Source organism: Botryllus schlosseri, chromosome 4 (assembly GCF_051294905.1).
Source record: "Botryllus schlosseri isolate E-star chromosome 4, Bs_hap1, whole genome shotgun sequence".
NCBI classification, from domain to species: Eukaryota; Metazoa; Chordata; class Ascidiacea; order Stolidobranchia; family Styelidae; genus Botryllus; species Botryllus schlosseri.
This window is the reverse complement of record NC_137239.1, coordinates 15014914-15033724: the sequence shown is the minus strand read 5'-3', so window position 1 is coordinate 15033724 and position 18811 is coordinate 15014914. Positions and strand designations below refer to the sequence as shown.

The following is an 18811-nucleotide window of genomic DNA, read 5'->3' as shown; positions in this document are numbered from 1 at the left end:
ACGGTGAACGCAATACGAAATATTGGTCCCTCGGGCTGAACACTATAATAACTGAAGCACCCTAACGCCCTCCAGTGATACGGGGATTCGGGGAATATTCCGTTCTTTCATAATTGCGAACAAAGTTAGACTGAGCTCTGTATATTAGACTACTAATTTTTAAAATTTTGTGGAGGGTACTAAAAGCAAGAAATCTCGAGGAAAAAAATCACGCCATGATCTGTCAATTTAAATAAATCTGCTGCGAAATCTCTGCTTTAGGTTATTGTACAATGATTTACTACAATTTGGGGGACATAGCCCTTTTCGCCGCCCTGGCTATACGCCAATACTTTTAATATACATCTTTTGTAGTCATCAACATGGCCACTCAAACCCATCTCGCGGGCCACGGGTTGGCCACTCCTGACATGAAAGCTTTGCAAAATTACCGGATCACCAATAAAACTGAGCATGCATGTCCGAATGGCCATATAGGTCCACAACGTGACGCATACCACGATCTCGAATTGATAGGCGGATAGAAATGTGTGCTTTCCGGATCCGCATTTGTACAAAAGGACGGGCTATTTTGTTACCCCTATTTGGCGAGCATAGTAGTGTTCACCCTGTAGTGTAGAGTTTATAGTATAGTCAGCTTATCTCACTTTGTATTTTGCGTTTTAGCATAAGAATAACACAGAAATGAAGGCCGCATTCATAGTTTCGTTCGTCCTTGCATTAGCTGCTACGGTCCATGCATACGCATATATCGACGTTCAGCAAGGCCGGCTCTGTTGGCAAAGCAACGTCACGACCAAGAAGACGGGCGGTGTCATAACCAAAGTGAAAAGTCACGAAAGCTATGCACCAGGGCAGACATGGCAACCAGGTCCTTGTGAAGAGTGCTCCTGTCATGTGCATAGTTATCGGGTATGCAGTTTCACAGCCAAATTCGTTTCTACCAATATCCGCCTTGGGATCAAGTCTCTACCCCGGGTTACAAGCTATTGCATCATCTATTTATATATAGCAGGGGTGGGCAATTATTTTCTCGGTGAGCCAAATGAGAAGCAAAAAATTGCTGGCGGGCCAGTACAAAAGTTTAGACTATGTTATGCGGCGTGCGGATTTATTTCTAAATTGAAGGCAATGATTTACATTGTTAACGCATTTTGCTAAGAGGAAGCGTTAGTATTACGCTACATCCCTAGCTCACGTGTGGCTTGGTAAAATAACCTTGCTGTAAAGCTACCTTTGAAATCTCTAAGTCTTCCCGTAGGTTCGTGGAATACAGTGTTGGGATCAAGTCACTACTTCGAGTCACGAGTCATTTCGAGTAATTGCACATTTTGACTCGAGTCAAGTCAAGTCAATCGATTTTCGAAGTGGACTCGAGTCAAGCCAATTAAGTCATTCGATTTTCGAAGGTGACTCGATTCCAGTCAAGTCACTCGATTTTTGGAGGTGATTCGAGTCAAGCCGAGTCAAGTCAAGTAAAGCCAAGTCCAGTCATGAGTCAAGTCAAGTCACGAGTCAAGTCACAATTCAAGTCTAGTTACACATTTGAATAAAATATTCATATTTATTCCCGAAGCTTTTCGGCTGACCCTCGTCAGCGGATATCGTCAGCAATATTGCGAGAATTCGAATAACTATGTTCAACAACAATTTTGTCTGTTCTTGAGTCCACCATCATCACTATGAGTAAACCTAGTCTGCCAACAGAAAGAATTTGTGTATCATTTGAAAATCGCGCATTAACTTGTTTTGCTTCGCTATCTCCATGCCAACGCTTCAGTTCTCTCGTTTTTCTAACTTTGTATATTTTCTGCGTGACGTCATAATCAGCGATATAAATTGTTGTTGAACATAGTTATTCGAATTCTCGCAATATTGCTGACGATATCCCTTGACGAGGGTCAGCCGAAAAGCTTCGCGAATAAATATGAATATTTTATTCAAATGTGTTATGATGTTCTGTACTCCTAAGCGTCTCTTCGAGTCAAGTTGTCTTTTCGAAGTTTGAGGCATGATTACGTCATTGCATTTTGCTAGCTGCCTGAAATACAGATTTAGTGGTCATTGATTCTGAACCGATGAACGAATATCGAGTTAAATATACACGCAAGAAGGCGCTGTATCGCTCACCTATACTAAGAACTGCTAAACTACGTTAGTAATTGCATAGCCTCAGTTTATAGTTACCAGCCAAAATAGAGAATAGAGAAACGAATTGATAAGATGCAATACATTACCCATTTACAAATTGATATGATACACTTGGAGCCTGCGCCGAGGGTTGAGGACTATATTCGAATTAAATTTCAGTAAAACAAGAGGTTTGGAGTTTGCGTAAGGTAAGAATAGAGAACAGGTATAGACATTTTGCTATTAATACTTTATTATACCAGTTTACGACAACGTAAGCTGTAAGTTTCGATCATTTCATTTGCTGTCAATTTATTTGTGAGAGAACAAAGGAGGTTCAGTAAAATGCACGATTGAATGATTGTGCGTTTTACTGATCCTCCATTGTTCTCTCACAAATAAATTGACCGCAAACTAAGTGGTCTAAGCTTACAGCTTACGTTGTCGTAAACTAGTATAATAAAGGAATTTAATAGCAGAATGTATATTTCTGTTCTCTGTTCTTACCTTAACCAAACCTCTTGTTTTATTGAAATTGAGTTCTAATATAATTTATATAGTCCTCAACCATTGGCGAAGGCTCGAATTGTATCATATCAATTTGTAAATGGGTAAGGTATTGCATCTTATCAATTCGTTTCTCTATTCTCTATTTTGGCTGGTAACAATAAATTGAGGCTATGCATTTACTTACGTAGTTTTGCTGTTCTACGTATATGTGAGCGAGAGCGATACTAGGCGTCTTTAAATTGTACTTGAGTACAATTTAGCAAAAATATCTTATTTTATACTCAACCAGAATTTTAAATTATACTAAATTATACTTTTATGAAAAATGGCTTTCCTGGCGTAGGAGGGTACCATACTGAGACTTTTATGTGAAAACAAGCTCGTGTTTTGCGTTACTCCACCTGCCGGTGTTTCAAGTTTAATGATCTAACCAAAAATCAAACAAGTTTCTGCAGCTCTTGAAACTGTTTTGCATGAAGGTAGCCTTCTAGCGAGAAATCGGTCAGGCTCTTCCGGTAGTCATCCTTTTCAATTCCGATGGTGGAAAAATCCGCCTCCACTGGTGCCGTCGTTGGAAACACGGTCGAGAGCGTTCCGCAAAAGTCCTTTAGGGTGGGCAGGTGGATGTTCATACCCTCGAGGACACCACAAGCGTCCCCGAAGCTGCTTTCAGGGCCCTCCTCCTCCAACGTAATGCGGAAATTGTCATGGCCTCTGTAAAAGTCCCGCAGTTGAGCGTGCTCCGTCTCGATATCCTCGAGTTTTTCTTCGGCCCACCCAGCTGCTCGAAGCCGTCCTGGCTGTTCGCGAACCAAGTCAGAGACAGCTGAACGACGCAACTTAACCAGTTCCTTCGGGAGCGTCGGTGGTATCTCGTTGTTTTTGATGTCCGCGTTGTTTGCCAGGAGATTACAGACGCCATGAAGTAGGGTGCAAACCAGAAGGCCGACGCCCCTTCGAACAGTTTTCCTTGTAGCCTCCGAGATTTCATCAAGTTTGGCCTGCACAAAAAGTTCTAAGTCGAGGATGAACTCCTGAACATTTGTCATGGAAACAGAAACTGATTCCACTCTGACGTATTCTAATTCACCCTGGAAGCCATCCTCCTCACGAAGCTCTGTAGTTGCTGAACACAAGTCCTTCAGGTTGTCACGCAACTTCATCAGCTTGGCGTGCTGCTCGGTGACCAGAGTTTTCTTGCCTGGTAGGGACTTGTCCACTTTCAGGACCTCTCCGGCGACAACGTCAAGAGCGACAACGTAAATCCACCACTCTGGCGATGGGCGTGCAGGAGGATTTATCGAGATACTGAAGCACGCGTATCTTGTTCGCAACAAACCATCCAGTCACTCTCTTCATTGAAGCCCACCGAGTGTCGACAAAGCGTGGGCATGTTGTTTGCATCTCAGTCTGGAGCTTCTGCTGTCCGCGCAGAAGTCCGATCAAGCTGTTCATTTGAGTAATGAAAGTTTCATTGGCAAGCTTCGAGTAGGCCTTTTGCACAACCAAGTCGAGTTGGTGTAGTCCGCACCAGAAGTGGAAAATCTCTTGTGAAGCTTCCTTTTGAAGCAGGGTTCCAACACCACCGACGTGGCCTGTCATTGTCGGTTCACCATCGCTAGTAAACCCTAACAACTTGGTCCTCCAATCCGAACACAAAATCTCAAGAACAGAGGTCAACAGTTGACAAATTTGTTTGGCAGTTTTCGCTCCAAACACAGGAACAGCAATCACGTGAAAGTTGTGAATATCACCATCCTTGGTTGAATACAATTGAATGCGAATATCCAAGTAATTTGTACTCCGCTTGTTACCACAATCGACGGCAACAGAAAATGCCCAGGACTGTTCCAACAAATCTTTGATACCTTGCAAGTTCACAGCCGCGATAATTCGAACGACTTTTGCACAATACCCTTCACGGCAGCCTGTATAGAATGCCAGACCCGTCTCTTCCTTGACTGAAACAACGAATTTGCAAGCCTGTTGAAACGACGCACCGTCACGAATGAATTTCATCACCAATTGGAACATTCGCCCTGACTTGAATTCAGCAAGAAACACAGAATCGTCTTCATCACATCGTTTGAAAATACTCAGAGCACGTTCTTGAGTGGTCCCTTCATGATCTTTGGGGTGGAAATGCAGCTCCCCGATTATCTGCCCCACTGTTTCTTTGCAAAACTTGAACTTCAGCCTGCCTTCTCCTCCGAAATGAGCATTCAGAGTACTCCTAGTGTCCTGTTTGTTGTCGAAGTAAGGCAGCTTCAGTTCCTTTGAAAGTGTACTGTACTCGCTCCATCGTGTCTGTGCTGGCTCTCCAAATGTGACCTGTTTACACACAGCGCTGCACAGGAAGAACCCCAGTGCGGTGCGGCATCTGCGCCCCCGCCGCTGCCGGTCTCCCCGCCCAACCGCCAGGCAGCACCTGTGGGAGTCAGCTGGGCCCGAACGGAAGCGATAAGCCCGCCAATGCGTTTCTTAGACACTCCGGTGAACTGACAAACACCGAAAAACGGTAAACAAAAAAATCCTTATTTTATACTCGACAGAAATTTTATTTTATACTAAATTGTACTTTTGAGACCCAAAAGTACAATTTAAAGTGGCCTGGGCCGATACAGCACCTTCTTGCATGTAGGCCTATATTTAACCCTATATCCGTTAATCGGCTCAAAATCAATGACCACTCAATCTGCATTTGAGACAGCTCGCAAAATGCAATTACGTAATCATGCCTCATACTTCGAAAAGGCAACTTGACTTGAATTGAGACGTCACTCGTGACTTGACTTGACTCGAGTCACCTCCAAAAATCGAGCGATTTGACTTGACTCGAGTCACCTTCGAAAATCGTATGACTTGACTTGACTCGAGTCAAAATGTGCAATGACTCGAAATGACTCGTGACTCGAAGGTAGTGGCTTGATCCCAACACTGCCTCTCAGTGATATTTTCTCTAATTAATATACGTTAACTTGTTTCAGAACCTTCGTTCTTGTTACCTTCCCGTTCAAGACGAATCGAAATCTGTTGAGGGCGGGCCACGGGAACATTTCATCACCTTGAAATTCGGATTCACTTTCGGATGTCCTTTCGGATTCAGGCAGGTGGGAAAGAGCAGAGAAGGCCTGGAAGCTGACATGTTTCTCACATACCGCACCGTTGATTCTGTATCAATGTTCTGTGCCAATAAGTAAGAACAATCCAATTGATTTCATACGTATGGATAGGATAATGATATCATTGTTTTGCAGCAAGCAGCACATCAGTAATTTGCCGGAAAAATGCGTCGCTCTTCCCAAGGAAGGTGGTTGCGAGTTTGATGTCGTGCTGAAAGATGATCATAGCAAGGCTTGCGACGAACCAATTGCTATCGTGGGATAAACTTGGCGGTTGAGATTTTCGCGTCATATAGCAACGCGATCATTCTGTAATCAATGATGGATAATTCTATATTTTTGTCGGGCGAAACAGGGCGAAATTTCTGGAGTTTTGGTTAAAATTAATAAAAGAATTCTTGTGAGTTTACATGCATAAAATGAGCTGTCCGAAGGCGAGTGGAGATAAAATTAGTGGGAGGTTTTAACACTCACCAAGAAATTAGAGTTACTTATAACAGCATCTACTTGGAATCAGGGCTTTGGAGCAGCCGTAAATTTAAACTGCTCCAGCTCCGGCTCCGGAGCTCTTTTCTATCATACATTAGCTCCGGCTCCAGCTCCGGAGCCGCATTATTACCACTGCTCCGGCTCCAGCTCCGGCTCCGGCTCTGAAATTATCGAATGGGCCTATATCTATCCGGACCCATTTTAGGCGGAGATAATAAAGTTAGCTGATCCGGAAGAATGATAATCGTGTGATTAAATACTGTTAATCGCGACGCGTTAAGTTGGAAAAGATTACTCGCGATGGTTAGTGGAGGTGTCCCGAGTTTTCAATCAAGTGGCGTTATCTGTTGCATCATAATGCGAAAACGCGTTATCGGCTGTCAGTTGTCAATTTTTTGAATGAAGCAGCAGCCTGCTGATGACAATACTATGTCACTGTAATAGGTAGAATTATCATTATCGCTAAATGAAATTCGTGTCCAATTCGTTCTGTACAGCTAAGAAACGGATCATAAAATATTTATATCGCTCTGCAATGGCGGGTACATAATTCGTTGATTGTTTAGTGAAGCCATTACCTAGGAGACAATGGGCACTGTCATTATCGGAAATATTTGGGCGTAGGAATGGTATGGAGTATACGCAGTAATCTAGTTATCTATGGTTTGTTAAATCATGAGATTAACAATAACTTTATGCGCTGCGATCAACCGGTTTCCTTAATCCTGGGTTGATAAATCCTGACGAACGCGCTAATCGACTTTGTTGCTAATCCATCTTTATTATCTCCGCCCTAAATCTTGTGTATTTTCTGATTGTTCGAGATTCGCCTGTGTCACTTGTGAGAGCAACCAATCATTCACTGATTGTGCGTTACACTGATCCTTCATTGTTAGATCACAAATAAATTGACCGCAAACTAAACGATCACAGCTTACGTTGTCGTAGTATAGTAGTAGAAGATTAAACTAATTAGCAATGTGTCTCTGTTTCTTACACGGCTCAATGCCTACGTTACGCAGTTCTCACCTTTATCAACCCTCTTGTATGATCTTAATCGAACAAATATAGTTTTTGCGTATATAATCTCACGGATGTGTAGACGGGTAGTGTAGGCTATTGTACCATATCAATTTGTTTCAACCTCTCGGGGTTTCGTATTAGGTCTTATATTTTGGCTGATAATAAGGGACTGCAGCATGTAGATGTACTGTACAGTTGCTCACAGCTAGCTAAATGTAAATGACTTTGAATCATCACTGATACTTCGAAAATTCAATTTGACTTGATTTGTGACTTGACTCGTGACTTGACTTGACTTGACTCGACTTGACTCGAGTCACCTCCAAAAAACGAGTGACTTGACTTGACTCGAGTCACCTTTGAAAATCAATTGACTTGACTTGACTCGAGTCAAAATGTGAAATGACTCGAGATGACTCGTGACTCGAAGGTAGTGACTTGATCCCAACACAGCGTTCACATTGCAACCTAACGATACAATATACCAATCTTTACTTCCCAGGATTTGAACTGTCGCAATGTTACGATAAAATGGATAATCATCTCTAGACTAACGTCGGCGGTGACTGCGGGACCTTACAGTCCTAAATCGGAAAATAAGAGATTTTTCTTCGCTTTGCATTCCAATCCCTCATAGAAGTACGCTAGTATAGTGGGTAGAGATGAACCCCTACTGTATAAGCTGTAGCTATACCCGTCATGGCTAAACTGGCGACACACACATATCACTGCTAACTTCACTCTCCATTATTCTGTCAATTGCTTCGTTGACGCCAACTTCGAGATCTCAAGGTAAGTTCAAACAGTGAGACGAAACTTACCGATGACAACACGCTCAACGTGAGAACAGCTAGAGTGAATTTCTCCATCTCCGTCTGTCTCTGTCATTCGAATAACATATTACTACTACTTAATGATCTATAGTTTACAGTGTAAATAGCGACGAGTAGGTATATCGCAAATTTGACTAAGTGGAAGAGGAAGCAGTGTAGAATTAGATTTGTAAGTATAATTGAGTAGCCTATAATTGATTTGACTGCGCAACTTGAAAAGCTTGGAAGGATGTGGGGATCTTTTCTTGATGGATTTCGAATTTATCTGATAAAGCAGTGGTTCCCAACCTTTTTCCATCCACGTACCACTTCGAGGTTTTATGCAGTGCTCGCGTACCACCTACATAATTTACGCACGCCGTAGGCGATAAAAATGTTTCCACCATTTATGACGTCATAATCACGTATTTGACCTATGTGGGGTGTAGGGCGATTTTTACCTACAAATTGGAGGATTTTGACCTAAAAAACTTAATTTTGGCCAAATTAGGTGTTTTCGCACATAATGTTAAAATTGTACTACTTATATTCAATTTTGATAGGGGCTGTCTGTCCTTACGAAGTAGTATGGCCTGAAAAAGCATTTTTGACTTGTTTGTTTGTTATTGGGGTATTCATGGTGTTTGTCGACTACTATGGTCATTTACACCAGGCCGATATTCTTCTTATTTTCCTTAACTGCCGACTTATAGCACGGCCCACCTCTAGGATTTTGTAAGACACCGCTGACGCGGATGAGGTGACGAGGAGGAGCCTAGGTAAACCTCCAACACTTTGGTATCGGAATTCGGAAGTCGACCTCGGGGCGGACTCGAACCCGCACCCATTGGTGTTGCAGCCTCGGATGATACCACTGCGCTATCTCGCCACCATTTTTGACTTGAAAGCTAACAAATTTTGACATGAAAAAAACTTTATTTTAACGATATCTGGCCCTACACAAAGTATTATGGAGGAGGTAATTAAAATTTGTTGTAGTACAACGAAAGATACTTTCTTACATTCTCGGGGGTAGAAATTGTCTGTCCTTACTAAGTCTAGCTTGCCAAGAATGGATAAATACCGTTTAACAGCAGTATAGTTGTTGGTTGAGAACATTGAAACTTTGCATACACTGCTGGTGACCCCCATGGTGCTTCATTCTGACAATGTTGCCATACATCACAATTTTTTCATCATGTGCTTCTTGATAAAATATCCATGCAATGCCCAGTCATGCAAGCAGTCTTGCTTCCGTTAGGATATTACGGTACGTTGACAATAACATCATGTCAATTGTCAACCTATTTGTTTCGTTTGACAATTTATGATTCACGATGAGCAGACAATGGGCCGCCTACAACAATAGGCCTATAAAGTAGGCTACAAGCTTAAACATATTCAGATCTACGACTCAAACGAAATGGAGGGGTCAAAAATCTTTTGACTTTGTAAACAATTTTGACAATTTTTTGACTTAAAGGGGCACTGCGCTCTAAAAATGATGTGGTCTCAAATTGAAGGGCAAAACGCATTACGGTGGCGTTCTGAAGAAAACGGCTGCGGCCAAAATTTTTCTTTCGTTTTGCCCTTCAATTTGAGACCACATCATTTTTAGAGCGCAGTGCCCCTTTAACGCTCAATTTTGTAAAAACATGGCCCTAATAATAACAAATTCTATTAAACTAGGCATTATCAGCCCGGGTTGATGGGATGCATGGAATTGTTTTTTCACCACTAGTCAAAAACTTAAAAATCAAGCCCACCTGAACTAATAACTTCTTTCGGTCAAAAAAAAAACAACAGAATCTACTCGCGTACCACCTGGAATACCTTCGCGTACCACTAGTGGTACGCGTACCACAGGTTGGGAACCACTGTGATAAAGTAACCATATGTGTTGCAAAGATTGGAAACTTCCTGGAAGTAAGTGTGAAATCAGTCAGCATTGTGACTCGAATAGAAGCGGAAGTCACGCATCAAATTTCTACTCAAATACAAATACAGCAGAAATAGTGATTTCCAAGATATGTCAAAACTATATCTAGTGGAAGAATAAATTAAAAGGTTAAAAAACTATTAAAGTAGGCAATTACTGAAGGTGGAATTGGTAGATACGTTACGTACGTTTAGAAGGCGATCGAAAATTGGAACTATTTAACTGGCAAGATGTATATTTGTGACTAACGCAAAATGATCCGTGACGCTGCAAAGCGATGCTATTTTCTAAAATATATTAAAACTACTCCATGTAGAAGTAGAAAATATACAAGGCCTAAAAGTACTCAAGTAATCAGCTATAAAAGTAGATATTGTCAGGGTTGTTTGACTCGAGTCGCCCGAAGTCGTTGACTCGACTTGATTCAGTTTCTGTATTTACTAGGGCTGGGCACAATGATTCGAGTACTCGAATCTGAATCGAGTATCAATTTTAATGATTCGAGTCGAGTAGTAAAATACGATTTTTTCGAGTATTGAAATTATACGCTCCTCGCCACTGAAAGTTAGTTTATCAACGAAAATTATAGCTGCGATACTATTTTCCACTGTGGAAGCCATGAAACCTTCATTGGCCGTACCGCAGCCTGCAAAGCAGGGTATAAAGTACTAGTACAAAGCTGCGAACGCTACTGGAAATCCAACAGTTCCAACGTCATGGTCATCCCACAACATTGTCACAAAGTGCAATGAAATCGTTATGGTCGAAAAACACTAAGTATGGTTAAAGTGATGGATAACAGGCATTATATTCTTTGTGGTAGCATAAAAGGCACATATTTGAATTTTGACATATTATACTCTGCTATGACGTAATAATGAGTGATACTCGAATACTCGACTCGACTCGAAGCATATTACGTGATTCAGAATCGAATCACTCAGGTACTCGAATTTGCCCAGCCCTAGTATTTACTCGACTTATACTGACATAGGGTTGCCATACGTCCGGAATTTCCCGGGCATATCCGGAATTTCACTGTTTAAACTGCGTCCGGGAGAAAGTTTTAAAATACGCATAAATGTCCGGAATTTTGAAGGCTTGAAATAGGATAAGAAAATTTGTAAATCAACGTAAAATATATTCTCTTTGTAAAAATTTATTGCGCTTGAAATTTTTCTTCGCGCTGCGCGCAATTTAGTGTCACTATTCAATGACTGTAATATGGGGACCACGGCCTTCGCAAAAAAATGCAATCAAAAATAAATAAAAATAACAGTCATCTACTGAAATAAGTCTAATTGCAATCGCAATTATAGGAGAACGGTGTATTGCTAGAGTCGGCTAAGGACATTTCGATACTTTAGTCAAGGTTGTAGGTTCTAAACCTGGGTATTTCTTTATTCTGGGGTTCGCGAAGATGTTGAACGTAATCGGCTTCCCAAATAGGCCGTAAGTCTGAGTAGGCTGACCTCTTTTTAGTAATCAGGTTATCAAATTTTGTGCTGGGCCACGGAACATTTTCAAATTGAAATGAAGTCGCAACCATAAAAGGTTGGAAACCACCGGATGTTGCAACATGCTGGTGCATTTTATAGCAATATATGTAGGCTTACCATATTTTGGAAATCTAAAAAGAGGACACTTTTTCCGAAATATGCAACTTGCACAACCGGAGTAGAAATCTCGAAAACCGGTGAATTTTTCCCACTTTGTCATCGGTTGACTAAAAAAAATCATCTTTTCCGCTTAGAGCTCAAAATACCGTTTTTATCTCCACATTGCCAGGTGTATGACTAGAAAAAAGGTCATCTTTTCGCTCAGAGCTAAAATCACCGTTTTATGCTCCGAAATACCCGCCGGAGCGTCACTTCTGTGCTAATTTACGGCATATCACTCGCAATTTGCTCTAAATATGACCTAAATTTTCAAAAAAGAGGACAAAATCTCAAAAAAGAGGACAAAAGGGCGTCCTCCGAGCACTGGCGTAGCAGCATGCGCTGTCGCCCCTGGCTCTCGCTTAAAATTCCGCCCCCTAAGTAGACCCAGGGCCGTAACAACACTTCGTCAGGCCCCCAAAACGTTGGTCTTGCCCCCCCCCCAGACCCCCTCACGTTATTCGCTGTTTATCGCTACTTTTCGTCTACATTGTGTGTCCGTTCCTGAGTCAGCTTTACTCGCCTATTTATATCATTCATGATTGAACCGGTCAATATGACGGGGAATTGCATATCTATTGCTATCAATTTTTATCATCTCTCTGCTCACTTAATCAGATTTACCGGTAGAGCTGAGTGAGGTGTGTTTGAAAAGGTAGGACCCGTCAATAATAATTAAACATCTTCGGGCGGGCAGATCCGTTGGTATGACTTCGTTAGGCCTTATGTTATTTCGAGAATTCCTGTCTGCTATAAAAAATAAAGAATCGCCCAAACGTACTAAACTATAATATCACACGATTTCAAATTGTTATTTTTTCACTGACTTATAATTTTTCCATGCGGGATGGTATCTGTCTTATGGACAATTAAACCTACAGCTACATGTATTTTGTATAGGCCTATATGACGAAGTTTTCGGTCAGCATAGCTATCTCGGTCGCAGCTATACCTCGGTCTGCTTTACCAAATCGTAACTCAAAGTATAGATCACTAACCTGCGGATAGATGGGCTACTTAGTTGTCACACTTGAATACCCAGACAAGCCTACTGCTGAGACAGCTAAAAGCAGCATAATTGGTCAATGGTCATGTTCATCCTATAGTTGGCCAGGCCCTCCGAGCGCTCAAATTTAACAATACTGATCTTAATCGAAAGCCATAGTTGCCCTGATTCCGGAAATGCAATTTAAATGCTGGTTTGAAAATCGCCATTTTTCCGAATAATCGCTCGATATAATTTCCATTATCATGGTCAATTGGTCATTGTGTTGTGTTGCGGCGCTCCGATTGTTAGGAACAATCGGCATTGACGGCTATTTTGGAGTGGTTCCATTGCCATGTTAACATATTCGGAATCAGCGTGACACTAGCTTTCGATTGAGACCAGGTTGATTAAATTTCAGCTCACGGGGCGCCAGCTATAGGACTACCAATTACGCTGCTTTTAGCCGGTTGTGTACAGTACACTGTGCAGCCTTATTTTGCCGCCCCCTTGGAGCCTGCCGCCCCTGGCGCAGAGCCAGAACCGCCAAGTGGCTGCTACGCCACTGCCTCCGAGGACACTTTCAAAAAAGTAAAAAAAGAGGACAAATCCTCTTAAAGCCTAAATATATGGAAGAACCAATATTATTGACACAATTCATTCATATAATTTAACAACCAGGTGCATATAGTTAGTCTAGGGTTGCCATACGTCCGGAATTTCCCGGACATGTCCGGAATTTCACTGTTCGAACTAGCGTCCGGGAGGAATTTCTAAAATATGCCAAATGTCCGGAATTTTGACGTAGGCTCATAATTTTTTTCGTAAATCAGCATAAAAACAATATTTTTTGGGAATATTTATGCTGATGTATGATATTTTTCTTCGCGCTGCGCGCGATTTACTATCACATTTATTGATTTTAATATGGAGAATACCACCCTCGCAAAAACGGCCATAAAATATAAATAGACACGACCTTCATTTAATGGAATAAGCCTAATTGTAATCACAATGATAGGAGAACGGTATATTCCTAGAGATCGTTAAGACCGTTCAAATGCTTTATTTAAAGATAGTAGTTCAAAACGGAGGGGGGGTCTTTTGCCTTTACTCTGGGGTTAGCGAATATGTTGAACGTAATCAGCTTCCAAAATAGCCCGTGAGTAAGTCTGGGCAAAGGTGCCGACTTCTTTTAGTAATCAGCTTGTAAAATTTTGATCTGGGCCACGGAACATTTTCCAATTTGAGATGGAGTCGCGACCATAAAAGGTTGGAAACCAGTGGATGTTGGGTGTTTATAAAGCTCCATGGTGCGCACCGGCATAAGGCTGATGAACAATCTTAAAGGTAGAACATGAACATGACTTAACGATGTGCAATTACGCTCCCTGTATTTTCGTACTCATCATCCTCCACCAGCACTACCGCTAACTCTGATCGTGTAGGCGGAGAGTAGTAGGCTTATCTAAATAGTAATATATGAAACGACCAATATTATTGACAGAATTTATTCACATAATTTAACGAGCAGATGCATCTAGAAACCAGATTCATATAGCAAGCACCCAACCCCCCCCCCCCCCCGCCCAGAACTTGCATCGATTACCCCATAGTGTGGGCTCAAAGCATTGTTTATTTGGGCGGGAGGGGGCTGAAAACATGTGCTTTCGGTCCCGGTTACACAACACACAGCCACATACTCCTGAACCGGACCGTGACCACCTCTGGTCTATGAGCAAAGCTTTGCTAGTGTGACGTCATAACTCATTTTGATATCCACTAGTGGGCGCTAAAGAGTGTCCGGAATTTGGGTTGCTGAAATATGGTAACCCTAAGTTAGTCCCCACAAGTTACTTCGATTACCTGATGGCGGAACCAATACCAATGTTTAGGGGCGGAAAAAATGTTGCTTCGGTCCTGGTTACGACATACAGTAAATGCACCGACCTGACAGGGCCCTGCGGATATACGCAGTTCACGCAGCTCACGCAGTTCACGCAGTTCACGCAGCTCAGGCAGTTCACGCAGTTCACGCAAATCACGCAGGTCACGCAGATCACGCTGGTATCACGTAGGTATCACTCTCCCACGTTGTTCTGGTGCTCAGGTATCAAGTCTGGAGTGTTTTGGGGATGTGTTCAAGTTTGTTTAGTAATCAGGTATCTAGCAGATAAACCTCCAGCAATTAGGAATCGAACTCTGAAGTAGACCTCGGACGGACTCGAACCCGTGTGTCTGCGGTGTGCTCACGCTAGTTATCATGTCTTGTGTTTATTTGTCGTCGATTTTTAAATTCGTCGAATTTGCATTTTGCCGGATGGTTTGAAGCGGCTGAAGGAGACACTTTGCTCGCGTGAGCTGACGACCTGGACTAGCATCGAGCAGGCGGCCTTGGAAGCAAAATCTATACTGCTACCGGTAGTGGTTACTTCCTACATTTGGAACGCAGATCCCAAGCGGCGAAAGTTCATCTGTGATCCTTGATGAAAGAGCGAAAAGGAAGCGAATGTGGAGGACGGGATTTCGTATCACAATTCCCAAATACATCAAGTTGAACGCTTGTCCATTAATTAAAGAAAGAACACCTCAATGTCGTCATAGTCAATTCATGGTCTACTTTGAACGTACGTCACAAAGATGCGAATTTTCGGACAGAAAATATGGAGTCTGCGTTTGCGCAGCTGTTCTCAGATTAGTTGATATCATTATTGATGTAGTGGAATAATAGGCTACTATATAATTTATTTGCTGTTCACCAATATAATTAACAACCTTCGTTGCGAGTTACTTTCAAAGAGTAAGCTAAAACCCGTTCCAGACAGATGATAAATGCGTGTGAACTGCGTGAGCTGCGTATATCCACAGGGCCCCTGACAGTATAGCAACAGCAAGGCATCTTTGGATCGTGACTACCTGTGGTCTCTGTGATATTTTTACATTGTCTTGGTCAAAGCTTTGCTAATAATAATTGTCAGATCATATTTTCATCTGCCCAATACAATGTACAATGCGATATCAAGACACACAATGCGTTACTTGTGTGACGTCACATTGACAGACAGTGTGTCGTACCTCATGTTTAAATCTGCTAGTGGGCGCTAAAGAATGTCCGGAATTTGTGACACAAAAATATGGTAACCCACTAGCGCAGGGGTGGGCAAACTACGGTCCGCGGGCCGCATGCGGCCCGCGAGATTCTAAAGAAATGCGTACTAAAAATCGAATTAATTCAGGGAGCTATGAAACTTTTTCTTAGTACGTTTCACCATGATAATTCTAAGGCAGTGATTCTCAAACTGGGGGCGTGAAAGCGTCTGAAGGGGGACGCGAAGCTGAGCTCAACATAATTTTTTTCCGCGTTTCGCGTGATTTCCACCCCATTCTTCATAATTGCTCTGCATTTAGTCTGAATTTCATTTATAAAAATCTCTGATCCACAGTCGTAACCTTCCATGCCATTAACTATCCGTTAGGTTTGCTAGCATCCTGGTTGCGTTTTGTGATATAAGGATAAGGGGGGGGGGGGTCTTTCACCCTCATAAGGAGGGGTGTCTTAAAAAATTTGAGAATCACTGTTCCAAGGTAAATGCTTCCTATAATATTTTTATGTTTGATTTCTGGCGCAACAGCCCGATTTCAAGGCCACGCAGTTTGAAAGCTTATAACTACTAAACATCACCGAAATCCTAATCGATATTGGCATAATTCGGATCACGAGTGTGATTTCAGATTGGCCACTCCAATTTTAATTCAGTGATGTGCTTATTAAAAACGATTCGCGCGTGTCTTAAGTCGATTCGTTCTCATGCGTAGAATTAGGGTATTTATATTTTATCTACACATAGTAGAAGCGTGTTTGAAGCTAACATGGTTATGATGCTGTCAGCATTGTGTGTCCTGGAACTGAACCCAAAGTGGAATTAGTAAATGTATGAATAGATCGCTGCTCACAGATTTAAATTTCAATAACCGACTTTCATCTCTATAGTTTTGACAAATTGGTTATTGAGGTCGACCAGCCAATCTCGTCACTGTTTCTTACGCGTGTACGATATCATCTAAGTAATGCTTGGTTTGTTTTAAATAAGCATATATATTATCTCCATGTCCTCACTATATAATCAAATACGAATATTGCGTTTTGGTTTTCCCAATTTTATATAGTGCGGCCCGCGAATGGATTCAGATGTTGAATTCGGCCCGCGAGCTCAAAAGTTTGCCCACCCCTGCACTAGCGTCATTGCGCATGAATTGAGTGTCAGCCGAAAATATTCGGGTTCATTTCAATATGAATATACTATTCAATTGTATATTGAAGTTCTGTACCGCCAAGTAGCTCTTCAAATCTTATTCTGTTCGTTTTTATTTTTAAATTTTATTTGTGGGATCCCGCAAAATCTGCCTCGAATGTTGCCTTGTAACGGAGTTTGGAATTGGGCCGCAACAATGCCGTTTGGATAAGATGGCGCAGCTCAGGAGCAAGTGCGCACGAGAGAGACAGTGTCAATGCTCATTGCTCAATCGCTTGCGCAACAACGGCCAATAGGCTTGAGGTTCGCGCTGCTCCTCACCTGTTTTCAGGCTGCATTGTTGCGTCGCAATACCAAACTCCATTACAATGCAACATTCGAGTCTGATCAGTACCGCGGTAGCTTTCGATTGATGCCAATTTTGTCAATTTTCGCGCTCGGCAAGCTGGTCAAAAATTACCGTAAAATTGCCTTTGGCCAACTGGAGAGTGTGACGTAAACCAATCACAGAGAGCCGTGAGATTTGTGCGAGTCCACGCCACTGTAGGACACTATTGTTGAAGTTTAGTTGAGTTTTCGGGAATTTCTCTTGCATATCGATAAACCATATTACTCCAATTTCCAAAAGAATCAGCGATTCAGAACTTTTTAAATCCAGTGGACCCGTTCGGCCGATATTGCGCTCTCTTAGAAAACGCTGCCCGGTGGCTGAAGAGGTCATCATTTCCGCGCAAGCACCTATCGACTAAAACATTAGGTGGGCGCCGTGAATTTAAAGCTTTAGGTCCGCATCGCAAAAACAATCTCGAATGCAGACCGCAGTACACTTTAGTTTATTTAAATTATTTCATACTCGTTGTAATGTTGCCTAGAAAATAGACAAATGAATAAAAAATAAGGACATGAGTTTCGGTTGTGGAAGTTAGCGCAGTAATGGAAAGACCACCGCATGCATATGTTCAAGTACAGGCAAAACGTAGGCATACTTGAGCACTCTGAGAAAGTTATTCGTCATCGACCCCCTCTGGGTATAGTGATTAGTTTTTAAGTTTTGGCGATTGGTGGCTGGAATTTTATCTTTGCAAATAATCGATAAGTTGCAGACCGCGATTCATAGAGCATTCAAACGCGTCAATTGTGGATTCACCCGTCGTTTACAATGTCAAATTGGGGCGATCTCGTAAAAGACATCACTAAATCACGAAATATTTTGTCGGATATGGTTTGATATTTCACTGCTCCGAAGCTGATAATGTGCTTTTTCACATTATTCATTCAATTGAGACCACGTTGTTCTATGGCAGCTTGTAGAGCAGTCGACTGCTAGGTATCGAGGACGCGGATATACGTTTTGTGGGAGAAAGCACTAAATAATATTTATCGTGATTTCTTTCGCATCATGCATTTTTAAACCCTGCAGCGTGTTTCCGAGATGGGATCATGCGCATTGTACAAGAATAATTGAGTAAGAAGCTTATATTTATACCTGAGTATGTGCGAAGCGAGTGTTATGAAGTATTTCGCCGAATCGCCCGTAATTACAGACATCGTGGTCACTTGAACGCTAATTGCTAATACAACTGTTTCATATCCTTCAACTTACTGCGACTTTATCCGTTTCGAATTGCATCTTGAAAGCTATTGCTATTGCTATCACTTGAAGGCAATTGCATAAAACCTATTTACTAAAACCATGCCAATCATCGCACACCCGCAGGTTGTTTTAATATCAAACTCAGTATTGTCAAAGTTAAGTTGCTGTAAGATTGCTATGATTGACGTCACTGCTATATGTACCTATCTCGTGAGCTTACACTTGTTTATCAACAATGTAAAACGGATTAATACGGCGCTTTGGCAGATACTTTATGTATCGCAACTACTGGGTTT

General features: G+C 41.9%; 1 protein-coding gene and 1 long non-coding RNA gene across 2 annotated transcripts; both read left to right on the top strand.

Moving 5' to 3' along the window:
- The first annotated feature begins 661 nt into the window (after window positions 1-661).
- Window positions 662-6132, top strand: LOC145436791 (uncharacterized). Its single transcript, XM_080314018.1, has 3 exons — window positions 662-912; window positions 5628-5836; window positions 5898-6132. Exons 1-3 carry the CDS (start codon window positions 685-687, stop codon window positions 6025-6027), a joined length of 567 nt encoding a protein of 188 aa, XP_080170144.1. The 5' UTR covers window positions 662-684; the 3' UTR covers window positions 6028-6132.
- An 8522-nt stretch (window positions 6133-14654) lies between these two features.
- Window positions 14655-15515, top strand: LOC145437104 (uncharacterized). Its single transcript, XR_013914576.1, has 2 exons — window positions 14655-14951; window positions 15129-15515. It is a non-coding gene; the product is annotated as an uncharacterized LOC145437104 (long non-coding RNA).
- Window positions 15516-18811: the final 3296 nt, after the last annotated feature.

Bases quoted from the DNA above. Each gene is read 5' to 3' on its own strand.
- LOC145436791 (XM_080314018.1), top strand. From the start codon at position 685: ATGAAGGCCGCATTCATAGTTTCGTTCGTCCTTGCATTAGCTGCTACG. The intron at 913-5,627 runs GTATGCAGTTTC...AACTTGTTTCAG, and splicing joins GTCATGTGCATAGTTATCGG to AACCTTCGTTCTTGTTACCT. The intron at 5,837-5,897 runs GTAAGAACAATC...ATTGTTTTGCAG, and splicing joins TCAATGTTCTGTGCCAATAA to CAAGCAGCACATCAGTAATT.